Source organism: Hyla sarda, chromosome 9 (genome assembly GCF_029499605.1).
Source record: "Hyla sarda isolate aHylSar1 chromosome 9, aHylSar1.hap1, whole genome shotgun sequence".
Taxonomy (NCBI): Eukaryota; Metazoa; Chordata; class Amphibia; order Anura; family Hylidae; genus Hyla; species Hyla sarda.
In genome coordinates, this window is record NC_079197.1 from 160,742,830 (window position 1) to 160,764,711 (window position 21,882).

Consider the following 21,882-nt stretch of genomic DNA (forward strand, 5'->3'; position numbering starts at 1 on the left):
AGTTAGAGACCACTGTATAATGGTCTCAAACTGTACCTTCCGGATGTTGCTAGGCAACTCACCGGCTTCCGTCGGATCCAGCTGCACGTAATCGCCGCCCGCCGATCTTCATCGCCCGCTGCCTCCGATGCCCGCCCGGATCGGTAAGTGGATCTTCGGCGCCGGTCTCCTTCCGTTCCCCGTTCTGCCCCGCCTATTGTGGGTGGGCAGGATGGGGAAAACGAAAGTCTAGACCACCAATAGCAGGGATAGGAGGGGTGGCACCCCCACCTCACTCCTATGCTTTCAGGGGGATCGTGGGTGCCTTAGACGACCGCGATCCCCTTTATATTCCGGGTCACCATAGACCCGTAATGACCCGAAATTGCGCAAATCGCAAGTGTGAATTCACTTGCCGCGATCGCCGACATGGGGGGGTCTAATGATTGAATGATTTCAGCAGGCATCCCAGTCCGATCCTCGACCAGCGCCCGGCGGGGACCGGAATTCTCCATGACGTACGTGTACGTCATGGGTCCTTAAGTACCAGGGTGTCATGACGTACGCGTACGTCAAGGGTCCTTAAGGGGTTAGGGGGTTAAGAACCGTAATCACTGTGCCCCTCCCCTATTGGCATCCCCACAACATGAATGCAGGAGTCCAAAATGGTTTCTATGCCCACGGAGGTCCACTCACCTGATACCAGACCAGACAAATTTGCTGATTTTCGGTCACATCATATACCAGAAAATAATGAAATAAAAGTGGTCAAGAAGTCCCATCTGAATAAAAATGGAACCAATAAACACTACAGATCATGCCTTAAAAAAAAAAAAGTTATAGAGCACAGACTACAGCAATTTAACATCTTCCCACTAAATTGCGCAACTCCATTCTTTTTTTCAATTTTGCCCTACATTTAATTTTTTCTCTGGCTCGGTAATACATAAGATGATAAAATAAAGTGGGCAAATTAAAAAGTTCTACTTGTCCCACAAACAAATAATCTCTAACACAACTTTGTCTGTAGAAAAATAAAAAAAAAGTCATGGGCCTTAGAACTTGAGAAGGAAGAAAACGTAAGCCGCAAATCAAAATTCAAGGGGTCATAAAACCCATGAAGGCGGTTAATGCACACTTGTATACTTGACCCTACAATTCTTGCTATGTGAAGAATGAATGTTACGATAGGTATACTGTACGGTATCTGTAGCTTACGGCAGACGTACTGACCTGAAGGGTTGTATCACCCGGAGCTCTTCTCTTGTGGCTTCTTGTATGGAAATCACTTTCCCTTTTATATGGTTGGAAACTGGATAATCGAGTTATGATGCAGAATATAATACAATTGGTTCTTTTGTTTTCGATATTTATGGTTATTTATAGTCATCAACGTGATTCATGTGTCTCTTACAATGACCACTCCCTAAATATGAGGCACAAGTAACGTCAAGCATTGTAGGGTAAATGGAGTAATACTGAAGAAAGGAAACTGAAAGTTGTCCAAGCTATTCTCTAAAAATACAAACGGTATTAACTACCAAATATCCAAGATCAAGAATATTCTTGATAGTATATTCATATATTCATAAACAGCAATTCACTGGTAAATTATTAATGTAGTAAGTTATTCATGTATTGATTTGAAATGTTAGTATCTTTAAACAAACAAAACGTTTTGATCAGTTAGGGTGCGGGGGTAAGGAAGTACTAAGCTTATCCCCCCACCTCTCCATGCGATCGCTTCATTGTAAAGTTCAGTGCTGTATTATTGTTGTGCAGTGTGGTGTCATTTTACCAATCTGTCCTGACCAGCACCTGCTGTGCATGGTGTATGGATCAGCTTCTGTACTCGCTCCATGATTTCTTCCTGATGTTATGAAGCATCATATATATGTCTGTATGGGTTAAAAGTATTGGGTCAGGGGTTAAAGGTTTTGGACCCCGCCGCGCACCATGCGGGGACCGGACCGGGATGACTGCTGATATCTATCAGTAGACATCCCGTGCAAAAGCCGCCGGGTTCAGTTCAGACCGGCGATCTGCAGGGATTCTGGGTCATACGGGTCTCCAGTGACCCGGAAAATAAGGGGGATCGGGAGTGTCCAAGACACCCACGATCTCCCTGAAGGGATAGGAGTTAGGTGGAAGGGGTGCCACCCCTCCTATCCCTGCTATTGGTCAGTCAGAATCAACCGACCAATAATAGATCGGGGGGAGGTTAAAGTTCAGTTCCCCCGTTCTGCCCACCCACAGTAGAGCAGGCAGAATGGGGGAACTGTCGTCTGACCAGTGCTGGAGGTAATTTACCATCGCCGGCGGAAGAGGCGACGATCGGCCGCAGCGTGCGGCTCCCTGGTGCAGGCTACGGAAGTCGTGAGTTGCTTAGCAACATCTGGAGGGCTACAGTTTGGAGACCACTATACAGTCCAGACAGCTGTTTGCTGTTTGGGCATGCTGGGATTTGTAGTTTTGCAACAGCTGGAGGGCTACCATTTGGAGATTACTGTGCAGTGATCTCTAAACTATGGCCCTCTTGATCTGTCAAAACTACAACTCCCAGCATGCCCACACAGCAGTTTGCTCTCTGGGCATACTGGGATTTGTAGTTTTGCAACATCCGGAGGGCCACAGTTTGGAGATCATTGTGCGGTGGTTTCTAAATCGTGGACCTCTAAATCTTGTAAAACTACAACTCCCAGCATGCTCAAACAGCAAACGGCTGTCTCGCCATGCTGGGAGTAGTAGTTGAGTACCTCCAGCTGTTGTATAACTACATCTCCCAGCATGCCCTTCGGTGATCAGTACATGCTGGAAGTTGTAGTTTTGCAACAGGTGTTTGACGAATTTTCCTTAAAGTTGGATGGGATGGGAAAATGAAAAAAATAAAAAAATTTTACTAAAATGCTGGTGTCACCCTAAATTTTTCATTTTTACAAGGGGTAATAGGAGAAAAAGCCCCCAAAATTTATAACCCCATTTCTTCTGAGTAAGAACATACCCCATATGTGGATGTAAAATGCTCTGCAGGCGAACTACAATGCTGAGAAGAGAAGGAGCGCCATTGGAATTTTGGCGAGAAAATTTGTCCGGAATTGAAGGCTACGTGTGTTTACAAAGCCCCCATAGAGCCAGAACAATGGACCCCCCCCCACATGTGACCCCATTTTGGAAACTACACCCCTAACGGAATGTTATAAGGGGTACAGATAGCATTTACGCCCCACAGGTGTCTGACAGATTTTTGGAACAGTGATCCGTGAAAATGAAAAATTACACTGTTCTGGCACCATGGGGGGCTCTGTAAACGCAACTATTCCAACTAAATTCTCTCTCCAAAAGCTCAATGGTGCTCCTATGGTATTTCCATACTGGGGTTACAAATTTTGGGGGTCATTTTCTCCTACTACCCCTTGTAAAAATGTAAAATTTGGGGGAAAAATGCATTTTATTGACATTTTTTTTTCCATTTACACATCCGACTTTAACGAAAAGTCTAAAAACACCTGTGGGGTGTTAAGGCTCACTGTACCCCTTGTTACGTTCCTTGAGGGGTGTAGTTTCCAAAATAGTATGCCATGTGTTTTTTTTTTTGCTGTTATGTCACCATAGGGGCTTCCTAAATGTGACATGCCCCCCAAAAACCATTTCAGAAAAACTCACTCTCCAAAATCCCACTGTTGCTCCTTCCCTTCTGAGCCCTCTAGTGCGCCCACAGAACATTTTACATACACATATGAGGTATTTCCTTACTCAAGAGAAATTGGGTTGCAATTTTAAGGGTGATTTCTCTCCTTTTACCCCTATAAAACTGGGTCTACAAGAACATGTGAGTGTAAAAAATGAAGATTTTGAATTCTTTCCTTCACTTTGCTGCTTTTCCTTTGAAGCACCTAAAGGGTTAACACACTAACTGAATGTCATTTTAAATACTTTGAGGGGTGCAGTTTTTATAATGGGGTCATTTATGGGGTATTTCTAATATGAAGGCCCTTCAAATCCACTTCAAAACTGAACTGGTCCCTGAAAAATTCTGATTTTGAAAATTTTGAGGACAATTGCTGCTGAGCTCTGAAGCCTCTGATGTCTTCCAAAAGTAAAAACATGACAACTTTATGATGCAAACATAATATATTGTATAAAATATAATAATTTAAAGATATCCCCTGATGATCCCAACATAAAGTAGACATATTTTATATGTGAATCAATATATAATTTTTTGGGATGTCCATTTTCCTTATAAGCAGAGAGTTTCAAAGTAAAAAAAATGCAACATTTTCAAATTTTTCATCACATTTTTTAAATTTTTCACCAAGTAATGATGCAAGTATCAACAAAATTTTACCACTGTGTTAAAGTAGATTATGTCAGGAAAAAACGGTCTCGGAATCAGAATGAAAAGTAAAAGTATCTAAGAGTTATTAATGCTTGAAGGGACAGTGGTCAGATGTGCCAAAAAATCGACGGGTCCTTAAGGTGAAAATGGGCTGGGTCCTTAAGGGGTTAAGAAGGACATGGCTGAACTGGAGAGGGTGTAGAGGAGGAAACCAAAGTAATAGGAAATATTACAGGTTATGGATTCTAGATTTATTGGGACAGGACGTTGATTCAGGGATTTATTGTTATACCATGTTTGGAGTCTGGAAGGAATGTTTCTTATAGGGAATTGGCATCAGCCTCATAGGGGGATTATGCCTTCTTCTGGATTAACACAGTAAGGACACAATAGGGTTATAGGTTGAACTTTATGAACTTATGTAACCATAAATATATGAAGGGTGGTGCCTCGTGTATTATATTAGATGGGCCTAATTAGCAATTTTCCCTCTCCAGTATCATGTGACTTGCAAGTGTTACAAGGTCTCAGGTGTGTAGGAGGAGCATATGTTTTTGCTCTCACATTCTCTAATACTGGTCCCTGAAAATTCAATATGGCACTTGATGGCAAATAACTCTCTGAGAATTTGAAAAAAGAATTATTGCTTTATATACAGATGGCATAGGCTATAAGAAGATTGCCACGACCTTGAAACTGAGCCGCAGCACTGTGGACAAGACCATACAGCAGTTTTACAGGACAGGTTCCACTCAGGACAGGCTCAGGTGGACCACAGATGTTGAGTGCACATGCTCAGCGTCATATCCAGAGGTTGTCTTTGAGAAGTAAATGTATGATTGCTGCTGGCATTGTGGCAGAGGTTGAAGGGGTGGGGGGTCAGCTTGTCAGTGTTCAGACCATATGCAGCACACTGCATCAAATTGGTTTGCATGGTTGCCATCCAAGAAGGACGCCTCTTCTCAAGATATAGCACAAGAAAGTAGACAGTTTTTTGAGGACAAGCACATTAACCCCTTAAGGACCAGGCCATTTTACACCTTAAGGACCAGAGCGTTTTTTGCAATTCTGACCACTATCACTTTAAACATTAATAACTCTGGAATGCTTTTAGTTATCATTCTGATTCCGAGATTGTTTTTTCATGACATATTCTACTTTAAATTAGTGGTAAAATTTTATGGTAACTTGCATCCTTTCTTGGTGAAAAATCCCCAAATTTGATGAAAAAAATGAAAATTTTGCATTTTTCTAACTTTGAAGCTCTCTGCTTGTAAGGAAAATGGATATTCAAAATAAAACATTTTTGGGTTCACATATACAATATGTCTACTTTATGTTTGCATCATAAAATTTATGAGTTTTTACTTTTTGAAGACACCAGAGGGCTTCAAAGTTCAGCAGCAATTTGGAAATGTTTCACAAAATTTTCAAACTCGCTATTTTTCATGGACCAGTTCAGGTTTGAAGTGGATTTGAAGGGTCTTCATATTAGAAATACCCTATAAATGACCCCATTATAAAAACTACACCTCCCAAAGTATTCAAAATGACATTCAATAAGTGTATTAACCCTTTAGGTGTTTCACAGGAATAGCAGAAAAGTGAAGGAGAAAATGCACAATCTTCATTTTTTACACTCGCATGTTTTTGTAGACCCAATTTTTTAATTTTTGCAAGGGGTAAAAAGGAGAAAAATTTTACTTGTATTTGAAACCCAATTTCTCTCGAGTAAGCACATACCTCATATGTCTATGTTAATTGTTCGGCGGGCGCAGTAGAGGGCTCAGAAGGGAAGGAGCGTCAAATGGTTTTTGGGGGGCATGTCACCTTTAGGAAGCCCCTATGGTGCCAGGACAGCAAAAAAAAAACACATGGCATACCATTTTGGAAACTAGACCCCTCAGGGAACGTAACAAGGGGTAAAGTGAACCTTAATACCCCACAGGTGATTCACGACTTTTGCATATGTAAAAAAAAAATAAAAATGTTTTACCTAAAATGCTTGGTTTCCCAAAAATGTTACATTTTTAAAAAGGATAATAGCAGAAAATACCCCCCAAAATTTGAAGCCCAATTTCTCACGATTCAGAAAACACCCCATATGGGGGTGAAAAGTGCTCTGCTGGAGCACTACAGGTCTCAGAAGAGAAGGAGTCACATTTGGCTTTTTGAAAGCAAATTTTGCTCTGGGGGCATGCCGCATTTAGGAAGCCCCTATGGTGCCAGAACCGCAAAAAAAAAAACACTTGGCATACCATTTTGGAAACCAGACCCCTCGGGGAACGTAAAAAGGGGTAAAGTGAACCTTAATACCCTACAGGTGTTTCACGACTTTTGCATATGTTAAAAAAAATTTTTTTTTTTACCTAAAATGCTTGGTTTCCCAAAATTTTTACATTTTTAAAAAGGGTAATAGCAGAAAATACCCCCCAAAATTTGAAGCCCAATTTCTCCCGATTCAGAAAACACCCCATATGGGGGTGAGAAGTGCTCTGCTGGCGCACTACAGGTCTCAGAAGAGAAGGAGTCACATTTGGCTTTTTGAAAGCAAATTTTGCTCTGGGGGCATGCCGCATTTAGGAAGCCCCTATGGTGCCAGAACAGCAAAAAAAAAACACATGGCATACCATTTTGGAAACTAGACCCCTCGTGGAACGTAACAAGGGGTAATGTGAACCTTAATACCCCACAGGTGTTTCACGACTTTTGCATATGTAAAAAAAAAACATTTTTTTTAACCTAAAATGCTTGGTTTCCCAAAATTTTTACATTTTTTAAAAGGGTAATAGCAGAAAATACCCCCCAAAATTTGAAGCTCAATTTCTCCCGATTCAGAAAACACCCCATATGGGGGTGAGAAGTGCTCTGCTGGCACACTACAGGTCTCAGAAGAGGAGGAGTCACATTTGGCTTTTTGAAAGCAAATTTTGCTCTGGGGGCATGCCGCATTTAGGAAGCCCCTATGGTGCCAGGACAGCAAAAAAAAAAACCAACATGGCATACCATTTTGGAAACTAGACCCCTCGGGGAACGTAATAAGGGGTAATGTGAACCTTAATACCCCACAGGTGATTCACAACTTTTGCATATGTAAAAAAAAAAAAAAAAAAAATTTTTACCTAAAATGTTGGTTTCCCAAAAATTTTAGATTTTTAAAAAGGGTAATAGCAGAAAATACCCCCCATAATTTGTAACACAATCTCTCCCGAGTACGGCGATACCCCATAGGTGACCCTTAACTGTTGCCTTGAAATACGACAGGGCTCCAAAGGGAGAGCGCCATGCGCATTTGAGGCCTGAATTAGGGACTTGCATAGGGGTGGACATAGGGGTATTCTACGCCAGTGATTCCCAAATAGGGTGCCTCCAGCTGTTGTAAAAGTCCCAGCATGCCTGGACAGTCAGTGGCTGTCTGGTAATACTGGGAGTAGTTGTTTTGCAACAGCTGAAGGCTCCGTTTTGGAAACAGTGGCGTACCAGACGTTTTTCATTTTTATTGGGGAGGGGGGCTGTGTAGGGGTATGTGTATACGTAGTGTTTTTTACTTTTTATTTTATTTTGTGTTAGTGTAGTGTAGTGTTTTTAGGGTACAGTCGCACGGGCGGGGGGTTCACAGTAGTTTCTCGCTGGCAGTTTGAGCAGCGGCAGAAAATTTGCCTCAGCTCAAACTTGCAGCCGGATACTTACTGTAATCCTCCGCCCATGTGAGTGTACCCTGTACGTTCACATTGGGGGGGGGGGGGGGGGGGGACATCCAGCTGTTGCAAAACTACAACTCCCAGCATGTAGGGTCTAAAAGTGCATGCTGGGAGTTGTAGTTTTGCAACAGTTGGAGGCTCCGTTTTGGAAACGGTGGCGTACCAGACGTTTTTCATTTTTATTGTAGGGGTATGTGTATATGTAGTGTTTTTTTACTTTTTATTTTATTGTGTGTTAGTGTAGTGTAGTGTTTTTAGGGTACAGTCGCACGGGTGGGGGTTCACAGTAGTTTCTCGCTGGCAGCTTGAGCTGCAGCAGAAAATTTGCTGCAGCTCAAACTTGCAGCCGGATACTTACTGTAATCCTCCGCCCATGTGAGTGTACCCTGTACATTCACATTGGGGGGGGGGGGGGAACATCCAGCTGTTGCAAAACTACAACTCCCAGCATGTACGGTCTATCAGTGCATGCTGGGAGTTGTAGTTTTGCAACAGCTGGAGACACACAGGTTGTGAAACACCGAGTTTGGCAACAAACTCAGTGTTTTGCAACCAGTGTGCCTTCAGCTGTTGCAAAAGCTACAACCCCCAGCATGTACGGACAGCGGAAGGGCATGCTGGGTGTTGTAGTTATGCAACAGCGGGAGGCATACTACTTTGGCTGGGGATGCTGGGGATTGTAGTTATGCAACAGCTGGAGACACACTGGTTTGCTACTTAACTCAGTGTGCCTTCAGCTGTTGCAAAACTACAACTCTCAGCAGTCACCGACAGCCAACGGGCATGCTGGGAGTTGTAGTTATGCAACCAGCAGATGCACCACTACAACTCCCAGCATGCACTTAAGCTGTTTGTGCAAGCTGGGAGTTGTAGTTACACAACAGCTGAAGGTACACTTTTCCATAGAAAGAATGTGCCTCCAGCTGTTGCAAAACCATAAGTCCCAGCATGCCCATAAGTGCATGCTGGGAGTTGGGTGGTCTCCCTCCTGCTGTTGCATAACTACAGCTCCCAGCATGCCCTTTTTGCATGCTGGGAGCTGTTGCTAAGCAACAGCAGGAGGCTGTCACTCACCTCCTGCTGCTGCTTGATCGCCGCACAGGTCAGTCCCGCCGCCGCCGCCGTCGTCGCTCCTGGGGCCCCGATCCCAACATTAACGCCGGGGATCGGGGTCCCCATCACCGGGGGTCGTCTTCCCGCACCCGCTCACGTCCTCCGGAAGAGGGGCGGAGCGGGTGCGGGAGTGACACCCGCAGCAGGCGCCCTGATTGGTCGGCCGGTAATCCGGCCGACGAATCAGGGCGATCGTGAGGTGGCACCAGTGCCACCTCACCCCTGCAGGCTCTGGCTGTTCGGGGCCATCTCTGACGGCCCCGATCAGCCAGTAATTCCGGGTCACCGGGTCACTGGAGACCCGATTGACCCGGAATCGCCGCAGATCGCTGGACTGAATTGTCCAGCGATCTGCGGCCATCGCCGACATGGGGGCACATAATGACCCCCCCTGGGCGATATGCCGCGATGCCTGCTGAACGATTTCAGCAGGCATCGGGCACCGGCTCCCCTCCGGCTAGCGGCGGGGGGCCGGGAAAGGACAGGACGTACTCCTACGTCCTCGGTCCTTAAGGACTCGGAAACGGGGGCGTAGGAGTACGTCCATTGTCCTTAAGGGGTTAAGGACATGGATAACTGGAACCATGTCCTGTGGTCCAATGAGACCAAGATGGTCCAGCTGGCGTCAAGCGTGTGTGACGGCAACCAGGAGTACAAAGACAAGTATGTCCTGCCTACAGTCAAGCATGGTGGTGGAGTGTCATGGTCTGGGCCTGCATGAGTGCTGCTGGCACTGGGGAGCTACAGTTCATTGAGGGAACCATGAATGCCAACATATACTGTGACATACTGAACAGAACATGATCCCCTCCCTTCAGAGACTGGGCTGCAGGACAGTATTCTAATATGATAACCACCCCAAATATCTCCAAGACCACCACTGCCTTGGTAAAGAATCTGAGGATAAAGGTGATGGACTGGATAAGCATGTCTCCAGACCTAAACCCTATTGAGCATCTGTGGGGCATCCTCAAACAGAAAATTGGGGAGCACAAGTTCTCTAATATCCACCAGCTCCATGATGTCATCATGGAGCATAGGAAGAGGAGTCCAGTGACAACCTGTGAAGGTTTGGTGAACTTCATGCTTAAGAGGCTTAAGGCAGTGCTCGATAATAATGGTGGCCACACAAAATATTGACACTTTGGGCCCAATTTGAACATTTCTTCTTAGGGGTGTACTAACTTTTGTTGCCAAGGTTTAGACATTAATGTCTGTGTTGAGTTGTTTTGAGGGGACACAACATTAAACACTGTTATACAGGATGTGCACTCACTACATTACATTGTAGCAGAGGGGCATTTCTTCAGTGGAGTGGACTTACTTATGTGGGATGCTGTTTGTAAAGAAATTGTTCTTCTTAAAGGGGTACTCCGGCACTAAGATATCTTATCCCCTATCCAAAGGATAGGGGATAAGATGCCTGATCGCGGAAGTCCCGCCGCTGGGGACCCCCGTGGTCTTGCACGCAGCACCCTGTTACAATCAGTCCCCGGAGCATGTACGCTGGAGATCACGATGCCAGAGCATTGTGATGTCACAGCCCCGCCCCGGTGTGATGTCACGCTTCGCACCCTCAATGCAAGCCTATGGGAGGGGGTGTGACAGCTGTGTGACAACATTTTTGCCAGTCATCAGACCCGGAGCGAACATGTTCCGGGGACTGATTGTAACGGGGTGCTGCGTGCAAGATCATGGGGGTCCCCAGTGGCGGAACCCCCGTGATCACGCATCTTATCCCTTATCCTTTAGACAGGGGATAAGATGTCTTAGCGCCGGAGTACCCCTTTAAGTGGTCTGCAGGGTAGCAAGAAGAGGAGGAGCACGTGCCTACAGGATTGAACTACACAGGGTTTGTTTGTAGTCTGAAACCACAAAGACACATACTGTACTGTGAGTCATTTTAGAAGCTGGGGACGCCAAATAATTGGCTATTTTTAGTTAAAACTATTGTCACAGTTACTTCACTTCTCATTTTAGATGTGTTGTAACAGTCCTAAGAAGGCTGTGATTTATTGTGTGAATGGTGTAATATAGCACAGCTTTATTATATCTAGTTCCAATGTAACTGTGATTTTGTGTTAATCACCAATTAAAGCCAAACAAAGTTGTTTGCACCCAAGAGATCAATTATCCTTAACAATCCAGTGACACTGAACATGAACTTTACCCCGTCCAGGGACTATAAAAAGCTGTGTTTTTAGTACATTGACACATTTTTTTCTATGTTGCTTCAATTATATTGAAAGACCTCCTTACTGCCATGTTTTCTTACATACATTTTTCAAAACAAAGGTAAAAATGTATTGAAAAAGTTGAAGCCTAATCTCTGCAGAACATCTGGAAGACTATAATCTGCTAAGGATCAGCTACAAGATCAGGTAACTAGTCAACATTAAAGACGGCTTTCCTTATTGTAGATCAGAAAGCTTCTACAATGAGCTTCTCTCTGGAGGACCCACCATGTCCATGAAGGATGTGGACAACCCACTGATTTTTAAGAGGGGTCATGTGATTCTTAAATTCCCTCTTGGGGGTCATGTAGAGAACTGAACACTTACTGCTGGGTTCCCCAGCAAATCTAGGAGTTCTAGCTGCAGATCAGTCTATGGGGTACATTGTATCAGTTATTAACATAGACACCACTTTTAAGCTACTTGTGGGTTTTAGGTATTCATTGACAGATTATAAAGATGTCCTCAATTGTTTTTAGCAATTTTTGTTATAGTGCTCATGGGGGCTACCAAACCCTCACCTCATGTGTGGACAAGTTGTGTTGGAGTCTTCTAGGGACTAACTCACGAACAGCAATGTTAGAAAGAAATGTTGTTTATCAAATATTCATACAAGTAGGCTACATATAATCCATATAAACCCTGATGGTTTGGACCAAAATTGACCTATACACTTTTTATAATGCTCAAGAATTGTGATTATTCAAATGTAAAAAATTATTTCTTCCTAGTAATTCCTCATTATTTTCTAGTGGTGGAGTTCTGTTCAGTGATATTTGTAACTTTCATTTAGGGAAATTGTCCACATTGGGAAGATTATTGTCCATTGTAATTGCAGATGAACTATTTAACAAGTGCCATGTCAACGGAGCCTTTACATGGGAAATCTATCAGGAGTAAATGACTGTACAGTTAACAATTAAGCGTTGGTTGGATGATCTGAGGCTCTGATCATGAACGAACATTCTTAAAGGGGTTATCCATGAATAGAAAAACATGGCTTCTTTCTTTCAAAAAACGCTTCCCGTCTGTCTCCAGGTTGGGTGTGGTTCTGCAGCTCAGTTTCATTAAAGTGAATGGAGCCAAGTTATAAAACCACATCCAACCTGGAGACAGATGAGAAGCTGTTTTTTAAAGAAATTAGCTGTGTTAATATTCCTGGATAAACCCTTTAATACAGTTTTTACAGAATGTGTTGAAAGTCCATTATTCTACTAGAGACTTTATATTTCCTCTACTTAAACCCAAAAAGTCTTAAGACTGGTTTAGGATATCTGCGGCCCATCATTCTTTTTTTTTTTTGGCAGAATTCCACCAAAAAATTAACATATTTATTCTTTCAGTGGAGTTCATAATCCAGAATTTCCACTGGGGAACTTCATCCGTGTGAACAGAGCAGCAGAATCCCATTGAATATAATGGGAGGCTGCTGCAAATGAAATTAATTCTGGGCAGAATTTCTGTAGTGCACATGGGCCCCTATCGTATGTTTTTTTAACAACTTATTTTTGAATGACTTGCTATTAATTTCACTAAGGTAATATTACAGTTAATCAATAGGAATTTGACCTTCAGGACTGCACAGATCAGAACAGTAAAGAGGCTGTGATGCTTGTGGTATTAGCCACAAGAGCTTGTATGATCCACACATAGTGCCTGGGTCAACAATTGTGCTGGTTTTGTTGGTGCTGTTTGGGATTTTTGCACCTCCACTGATCAAGCATTGATGGCCTTTCCTATCTAGGTACAGTGCCACACTTGTGACCATCGGTTGTGTTTGTTTTTGTAGCTTGGCTTCATTAAACTGAATGGACACCTGCCCACAAACTGTGGACAGATGTGGCACTGTTTTTGGAAGAAAGTAGCCATGTTTTTCTAATTCTGTACAACAGGTCCCAGAAAAGTCCAAGGTGGGGCAGTAGGACAGTATTGTGTCTTGAATTAGTTTTTTTTTATTGTGCAGTTGTTTGTAGTAATGAATTACAGTAGAAGAAACAGATGTCCGGCATCCACGGTGTTTGCTAAGTTTAATAATGAATTGGTTACATTTACAGAATTCGCCCTAACCATGAATGCACCAAACCAGACCATGGAGACCTATTTCATTATCAGAGGTATCTCGAGTGTTCCTGAACTTCAGCTTCCCATCTTTCTACTGGTTCTTCTTATTTACATCATCATTCTTGGAGGTAACATGACCATTCTCACACTATTCTGTTTGGACCGTCAACTCCACACTCCCATGTACTTCTTTCTGGCCAACTTGTCTTTGGTGGACATGTCTTGTTCGACAGTCTCTCTTCACAAGATCCTTGCCAACTTCCTATCAGGAGATAAGTCGGTTTCTCACCTGGCTTGTATGGTACAGATGTACTTTTTCGCAGCTCTAATGTTTGATGAATTTGCAATACTAGCGGTGATGAGTTTTGACCGATATGTGGCCATCTGTAATCCGTTACTATACCATACAATCATGACCCAGAAGGTCTGTGTAGGGTTAGCTTTGGTTTCCTGGATTTCTGGTTTCGTCAATCTCCTTCCACCTATCATTATGGTTTCAGGCTTTTCTTGTTACAGGTCTCATGAGATCAATCACTTCTTCTGTGACATTGTTCCTCTCATGGAAATAACTTGTGATGACATCGCCATTTTAGAGATAGTAATTTTTACAGTAGGAGTTACTACTTTTGTTCTCTTGCCTTTTCTTGTGACATTCACGCCTTACATTTTTATTATCATCACCATACTTAAGATCCGCACTAGCTTTGGAAGACGTAAAGCCTTCTACACCTGTTCTTCTCACCTCACCGTCGTCATCCTTCTCTTTTTGATCATCTGCTTTCAGTACATCACACCACAATCGAAAAGATCGACTGAATCCAGTAAAATGTTTTCCATGTTTAATACTGTCTTTATCCCCATAGTAAACCCACTGATCTACAGCTTCAAAAATAAAGAGATGACATTAGCTATAAAGCGGAGGCTCAAATTGTGTAAATTAACACCTTGAGGACACAGACAATTTTTGCCTTTTCGTTTTTTCCTCCTCTCCTTCTAAAAGCCCTGTTTTATTTTTCTATTGTCAGACCCATATTAGGTCTTGTTTTTTGTGTGACCAATTGTACTTTGCAATGACACCTTTCACCTTTGCCATAAAATGTATGTTGCAAGAAAAAAAAAATTATGCAGGTTGAAATTGGAAAAAAAATTGCAGTTTTGCTAATTTTGTGGCGTTTTGTTTTTAAGCAGTGCATTTAATGGTACATATTCTTTTTTTCCCCCTCAGGGTCAGTATAATTAAAACAATACCCAATTTATTTAGTTTGTCTATTACTGTACTTGGAAAATGTAAAACATTTTTAACAAAAACTGTATGCTTAAAGGGGTACTCCGGTGAAAAACATTATTTTAAATCAACTGGCTCCAGAAAGTTAAACAGATTTGTAAATTACTTCTATTAAAAAATCTTAAACCTTTCAGTACTTATCAGATGCTGTATACTACAAAAGAAGTTGAGTTCTTTGTTGATGTTCTTTCCAGTCTGACCACAGTGCTCTCTGCTGACAGCTCTGTCCATATTAGGAACTGCCCGGAGCAGGTGAGGTTTGCTATGGGGATGTGCTCCTTCTCTGGACAGTTCCTGACATGGACAGAGGTGTCAGCAGAGAGCACTGTGGTCAGAATGAAAAGAACTACACAACTTCCTCTGTAGCATACAGCAGCTGATAAGCATTATGTATGAGTGCTCATTTTTGTGCTATGATCTGTAGTTTTTATCAGTAAAGATTTGGTTTAGATGTGACTTTTTGATAACTTTTTATTCTTTTTTTTCTGATATATGACGTAACCAAGAATCTACATTTCTGGTGTTTTACGTTTAGTCATTTACCATGTGGGATCATAAACATTGGGGGAGATATTAATCACACTTTTTTTCTTCTCACATTGTCAAAAGGTCTCTTGGGCTGCTTTGAAAATATGAAAATATGTGACAGTTCATTTTCGTGGCACTTTTGTTTTTGTTTTTTTTCACGCCAAAATTGCAGAATTTGGCACCAAGATTGTAAATCACTGAAAATTCTGGAGGAAGCATCTCACGTAATATTTCATGATTATCAGTGCCCATACAAGAGATATCTGTGTATTAAACATGTCCAGGGCTTAAAGGAGTACTCCAGTGAAAAAAAATTTTTTTTAATCAACTGGTGCAAGAAATGTAAACAGATTTGTAAATATATATATATATGTATATATATATATATATATATATATATATATATATATATATACAGCACCGGAGCACTAGATGTCTGTAATTAGCAGCCTAGATACATCTGAGTGGATCCCTGTATTTCCACTCAAAAAGTAGTTCAAACTGTAAAGGAAAATGTGTATCGGCGCTATGGGAGGTGCAATACAATAAAATGACTAGTATATCATATCACTTGTTTAAATTGAAAACAAACTGGTTCATACCAGATCAATGTTAGAGATACGGCACTCGGTAATCCACTCTCTTAATGATGATAGTTGTACCACTTCAATGTAGAGTTACAATCGCTCCACTAACTTGTGATTTCACTGCGGTAGTCACGGTTGTTAGACGGAGCTTGAATAGTCCTGTAACATATGCGAGGTATCGGGGTGGCAGGGAGTCGAACGCCGGGAGATTTGCTCCAGCTGGAAGCGTCTCACCGGCTCCCTTCCCTGCTAATACAGGGCAAAAACGTGACCCAAAAAGCTAATAGTGACATCACTACTGATAGAGCCTAGGGCCAAAAAGGATCTGACGCGTTTCTGAAAGTACGATTTCCTTCCTCAGAGATCCATGGAGGCAATCTTATTCAGTTAGCTTAGAAGATAGAAAATACTATTGTAGTAAGGCAACAAATATGTGCAATCCCATAGATGTATATGGCCAGAGTAAGGGAGCACCCTGAGACTAGGCTGGAATGTGATGCAAGGGCCCTCTTCCCCTATTTATTCAGTCTTTCTGTGAGCTTAATAAATCACAGTCTTCTATTTTTGTTTTACCAAAGGTGGGAACAATTCACAAAGGTTTGCTCCTGGTGAGCTCCATAAAATCTGTAGGTCTCCTAATGTTCTGCAATTCCTAATGCTGCAGAATACAGACAACATTGGTATAGTTCTCTCAGCTACTCTGTTGACTTGGTCCAGTGAAAAGCCCAATATGTCTTAGAATGCCACGAGGTCCTTGCTCACCTTCTCCTTACTGTTTGAAAGATGCGTAACCCACTTTGGTCACTGACATTTTTAACTAGGAATATGCATCACTCTTGACAAGGAATTCCCTTGGTTCTAGTCTGGTTCACCTGACTTTGGTTTAGACTGGAATTGGGTCCCTCATTTTTGGTTGGGCAAAGATATCATAAAAGACAAATGGATGACTGTACTGAAGTTCTTCTAGTGAACATTCCTGAGATTCATGTCTCCTTGACCATTGGGTGGCAATACATTTGTAATGTTATGATAGATAGATATATATATATTTTTATAGATGGATCCAGATCTATACAATTTTTTAAGATAATAAAGTTTTTATTATTATGTTTTAGACTTATGTTATGTTTTATTCACTTTCAAGAGTAAAAATTAACAATACACTAAGGGCAACCATCCTTAAAAGAAAAGACAAAACAAAACAAAAAAAAGGAGAACAAGGAAAACATAGGAAAGGTAGGGAAACATATCACACTACACCATATAATATAAATACAGTAATTCCACTTGGTCAGACGCAGTACAGTGCAGGGAAGAGGGAGGGAGCAAATAAAAAATAAAACAAGAAATCTAAAAATCTAAAGAGCAAGTACAAGAATATCGGTACATGAAAGAAATACTGTAGAATACCCAATCCAAAGACCAAATGGGCCAGGCTCAGTAGGCAGATCCTCACTAAAATCAAGTAAGTAGAACGAGAAACATAAGTACCCCCAACATTCAATAGACAGGGGAAACAAATAGAAGCACAGATATAATAAAAGAATTGAAAAATAAGAGACCCAACTAACAAGAGGAAAAAGGAAACCTATAAACAACACTTCACCTCTAGGTCATCCTATACAGATCTGAATGAATATATTCTACCAAGGGAAGCCACACCTTGTCATGTTTAACCTCTCGAGATGAATGGGCCACTAGTCTTTCTTCCATATGGTGGACATGGCTAATTTCAGTGAACCATTCAGTTATAATGGGTGGATAAAAAAATTTTCATAGACATGGGATCACGGTCCTGGGCACTATGAGATAATGAGAAAATTATATAAAGATTAAATGGTATGGGGCACACTATATAGGAGCAAAGGAGCCAGATCATCCTGCAACTGGAATCAAGTTATTGTATGTGTAAGCTCTAGAAGCCTTACCAAAACTACGAAGCAAGGAGCAATCCCGCCAAATATGAACCATGGTACTCACCTCCTGCACGCAATGCCAGCACCTCTGACGTCTGAGGATAAAACTTATGAAGAAGCAATGGTACTCTATGCTAACGCGTCAATATCTTAGAATAAGTTTCCTGTGCCTTTTGTGACATAAAAATAAAGACATTGCCAATTCCTCCTCAGTGAAAGTGAAAGTATGCCCCAATGCTCTCTCCAAACTGGATTGAAAAGGGAGCTTTGGGTCAAGTGAATTATCAAGCAAAAGGTTATAAATCAGAGAAATTTTCATAATGGCAGGTGTTCCATCACGTGTCAAAAGGAGATAGATCCTTAAAAAGGCTTAGGCCGTCCCACTGTTTAGCCACAAAGTGATAGAGTTGAGCATTTAATATTCCAAAACAGTGTCAGGCATTACAGACAGGAGGGTGCAGCAGGTCTCCCAGAGTATCACCCTTCATCACGAGATCACAAAGGGTGTCAGTTTTGATTGTGACAAAAAGTAAGAGACACCCAAGCCAGGAAGAAAGAGAGAGACTATTACTCAAATGTGAAGCAAGTGTGCCGTCACTCAAAAAAATAAAGGGAACACTAAGATAACACATCCTAGATCTGAATGAATGAACTAATTATATGAAATACTTTCGTCTTTACATAGTTGAATGCGCTGACAACAAAATCACACAAAAATTATCAATGGAAATAAAATTTGTCAACCCATGGAGGTCTGGATATGGAGTCACACTCAAAATCACAGTGGAAAACCCCACTACAGGCTGATCCAACTTTGATGTAATGTCCTTAAAACAAGTAAAAAGGAGGCTCAGTAGTGTGTGTGGCCTCCATGTGCATTTGTGGCCTGCTGGAGGTCATTTTGCAGGGCTCTGGCAGTGCTCCTCCTGCTCCTCCTTGCACAAAGGTGGAGGTAGCGGTCCTGCTGCTGGGTTGTTGCCCTCCTACGGCCTCCTCCACGTCTCCTGATTTACTGGCCGGTCTCCTGGTAGCGCCTCCATGCTCTGGACACTACGCTGAAAGACACAGCAAACCTTTTTGCCACAGCTCGCATTGATGTGCCATCCTGGATGAGCTGCACTACCTGAGCCACTTGTGTGGGTTGTAGACTCTGTCTCATGCTACCACTAGAGTGAAAGCACTGCCAGCATTCCAAAGTGACCAAAAACATCAGCCAGGAAGCATAGGAACTGATAAGTGGTCTGTGGTCACCACCTGCAGAACCACTCCTTTATTGGAGGTGTCTTACTAATTGCCTATAATTTCCACCTGTTGTCTGTTCCATTTGCACAACAGCATGTGAAATTGATTGTCAATCAGTGTTCTTCCTGAGTGGACAGTGTGATTTCACAGAAGTGTCATTGACTTGGAGTTACATTGTGTGGTTTAAGTGTTTCCTTTATTTTTTGAGCAGTGTACATAGGAGCAGGGCAAAAACATTCTGCTCACTGCGAGAAGGGAGTGTGAAGCCAGGGGTAAGTCATGGGGCAGAGGAGATAGCGTACCTGTCATGTTACAAATAAAAAATAATGCTTCTATATGTTACTCACAAGGTGATGCTGTTTTTTTTTTTTACATGTATTTTTATGTGTCTAGCTTCTGTATTTAGTTCACAAATCCCTTTGTTCTGCTGCTCACTCATTATGACATTCACTGCTCAGGTAGGGGTGGGTCTGAGGCAAGCGCTGAGCCCGCCCTCACTCACCATTCATTCACTTCCTCACTGAGTCTGCTGTGCCATGCTGGGTCTCTTCATCCAGTCACTACAGGTTGGTCTGTGACCCCCTCCTCTCTGTTTTTGGACAGGAGTGAGCACAGAGGAGCGATAGTCCCGCCCTCACTTCCTGGACTTTGTCCCAGCATGTGCCTCAGCTGGGACAAAGATGATGTTGCAGGATTATGTTCTGGATAGTATGGGGTCTTCTGGCTTTCTATAAAAAGGAAATATCATTTTCGTATTAAGTATATCTCATTAATAGTTAATGTTTTGCCAAGATGTGCAACATTTAAAAAACATTTTAATCTGACAGTAGTGATGAGCCGCATTGGCCATATTCGAATTCGCGATATTTCACAAATATATAGACGAATATTCGTCTTATATTTGCGAATTTAGCGTATTCATTATATTCGCATATTTGCGTATTCAATGAAGAAAACAGTGAGGGGTGGGCAACTTTACTATTGGTTGCTAGGGATGTTGTTGATAACTTCTGACAAGTTTATTTGCATCATTCTAATTGGCCCACAAGTGAAAAGAAGGAATATGCGAATATTCACATATGCGAATATGCGCATATGCGAATATGTGAATATGCAGAAAAATGAATATTCACAATTTTGAATATATAGCGAATATATTTGCAATATTCACGAACTTGTGAATTTGCGATATTCGCAATCAAAATTAGAAATGCGAATATTCATGCCCAACACTATCTGACACTACCTCTATACAGGTATCTGGGCTTTGCTGCTGTAGGTTGCATCTGCAGAGTAATTTTTGTTGACTTGTGGGTTTGACAGGTGAAAGAGAAATAATGGCCAAAAGTCAATACCTGTAGAGAGAGTATACATTAATGCCAAAAGGAATCCAGATTCAAGAAGAGATCCAACCTCATGGCTTAGTTGCATTTGACCCAGCCCTGGTTGGTCTGACCCTACTGGAGCCAGTAAGGCTGGGTTCACACTACGGTTTGTAATCACGGCTGGGAGGAGGGGTGGGCGGGGATTAATCGCGGTCGACCACGTTTTTGCCTGCGGTCGGGAAACCGCATACGGCCGAAAAAGCAGCCGACCGGAGGCTGCGGTTCACTCCGGTCGGCTCATAGACATACATTAACTACGGTTCCCGAATACTGCTGAGTGCGGGCGCCGTGATTAAGCCCCGCCCACCCCTCCTCCCAGCCGTATACGGGAACCGTAATTACAAACCGTAGTGTGAACCCAGCCCAAGACAGCAACTAACAGAAGCCACCGGAATGCAGATAGTTGACTATGTTTTCATGTGACAGGTAAGTATATTCCATGTGCCAAAACTGTCTACCCATCTAAATTATCACTCAGTACAACCATTGTCCACTATTCATTGTTTTGGTTAAAGGGAACCAATCATGTGATTTTACCAAGTGTTAAATGTAGTAGGAGTAATGTAGTAATGTAGTAGGAGTAATATAATCTTCATCCTCACCATCCCTGGGAGATGATCTTACCCACAGGGATAATGAGAATATAAGGTTAAAAAGTCTTCCCCTGTTGGCCCTGTAAGTAGTCCCCTGGGCAGGGAGCTATACTTGCCTTCCTGGTCCTTCCGACTGTTAATCACGCCCTCTGCATGTGATTGACAGCCCGGCCACAGTCCACTTCACCACTCTGCTCCTTCTGTTTAGAGAGCAGAGCGGTGATGCAGGCTATCAATCATGCGGAGGGCGAGTGATTACAACTGAGATGACCGGGAATAATCCTTACCATCACTGATGATTTCTGTTGTTCCCTGTGACATTCCAATTTATGACAACATGCTACTCTGGTGTTATTGATCGTATTATTTTTGTGTATTCATTTCTTTATGGAAATACAGATGATGTCATTCTTTTTCTTACCGCGATGTTGTTGTCGCTTATTACAGATCTCTTAGGAAGGTCCTTAAATGGACCGAAACATTAGATTATTTCTGTATTTTTGGATTGCATCAACAAAATACACAAGAATCTCAAATATTGAGTGCCAAGTTTTCCTTTATTGATTACGAAGGGATTAGAATCCTACTTTGCACCACTAAGGAGGGTGCCATATGTTTCTTCTATAAACAATTTTTTATTATTATTTATTTTTTATTAAGGTAGTTTTAGGCTTGTGGCCTACAAGGTCTGGAGCCGCAGAGGACCTAAGTGTCCTTGCACAGTTTTCATGATGATGTCAATGCTTTGTACTTTGTCAATGGCGCTTGCAGTAAAGCATATCCCAAAATGCTGTCAAAACCACACAGGCAACATGGCTATCCCCTATATTAATGTGTTAAAAATGTAAATTACTATTAAAAAATAGAAACTGATTTTAAAAAAAAGAACATGTTTCAGTATTCATCAGTGAAAGAAATC

At 42.1% G+C, this 21,882-nt stretch overlaps 1 protein-coding gene across 1 annotated transcript; it reads left to right on the forward strand.

Moving 5' to 3' along the window:
• Nucleotides 1–13,434: 13,434 nt before the first annotated feature.
• On the forward strand, nt 13,435–14,376 carry LOC130291960 (olfactory receptor 8D1-like). The gene has a single exon (XM_056541391.1). The coding sequence runs from the start codon at nt 13,435–13,437 to the stop codon at nt 14,374–14,376; it is 942 nt and encodes a 313-aa protein (XP_056397366.1).
• Nucleotides 14,377–21,882: the final 7,506 nt, after the last annotated feature.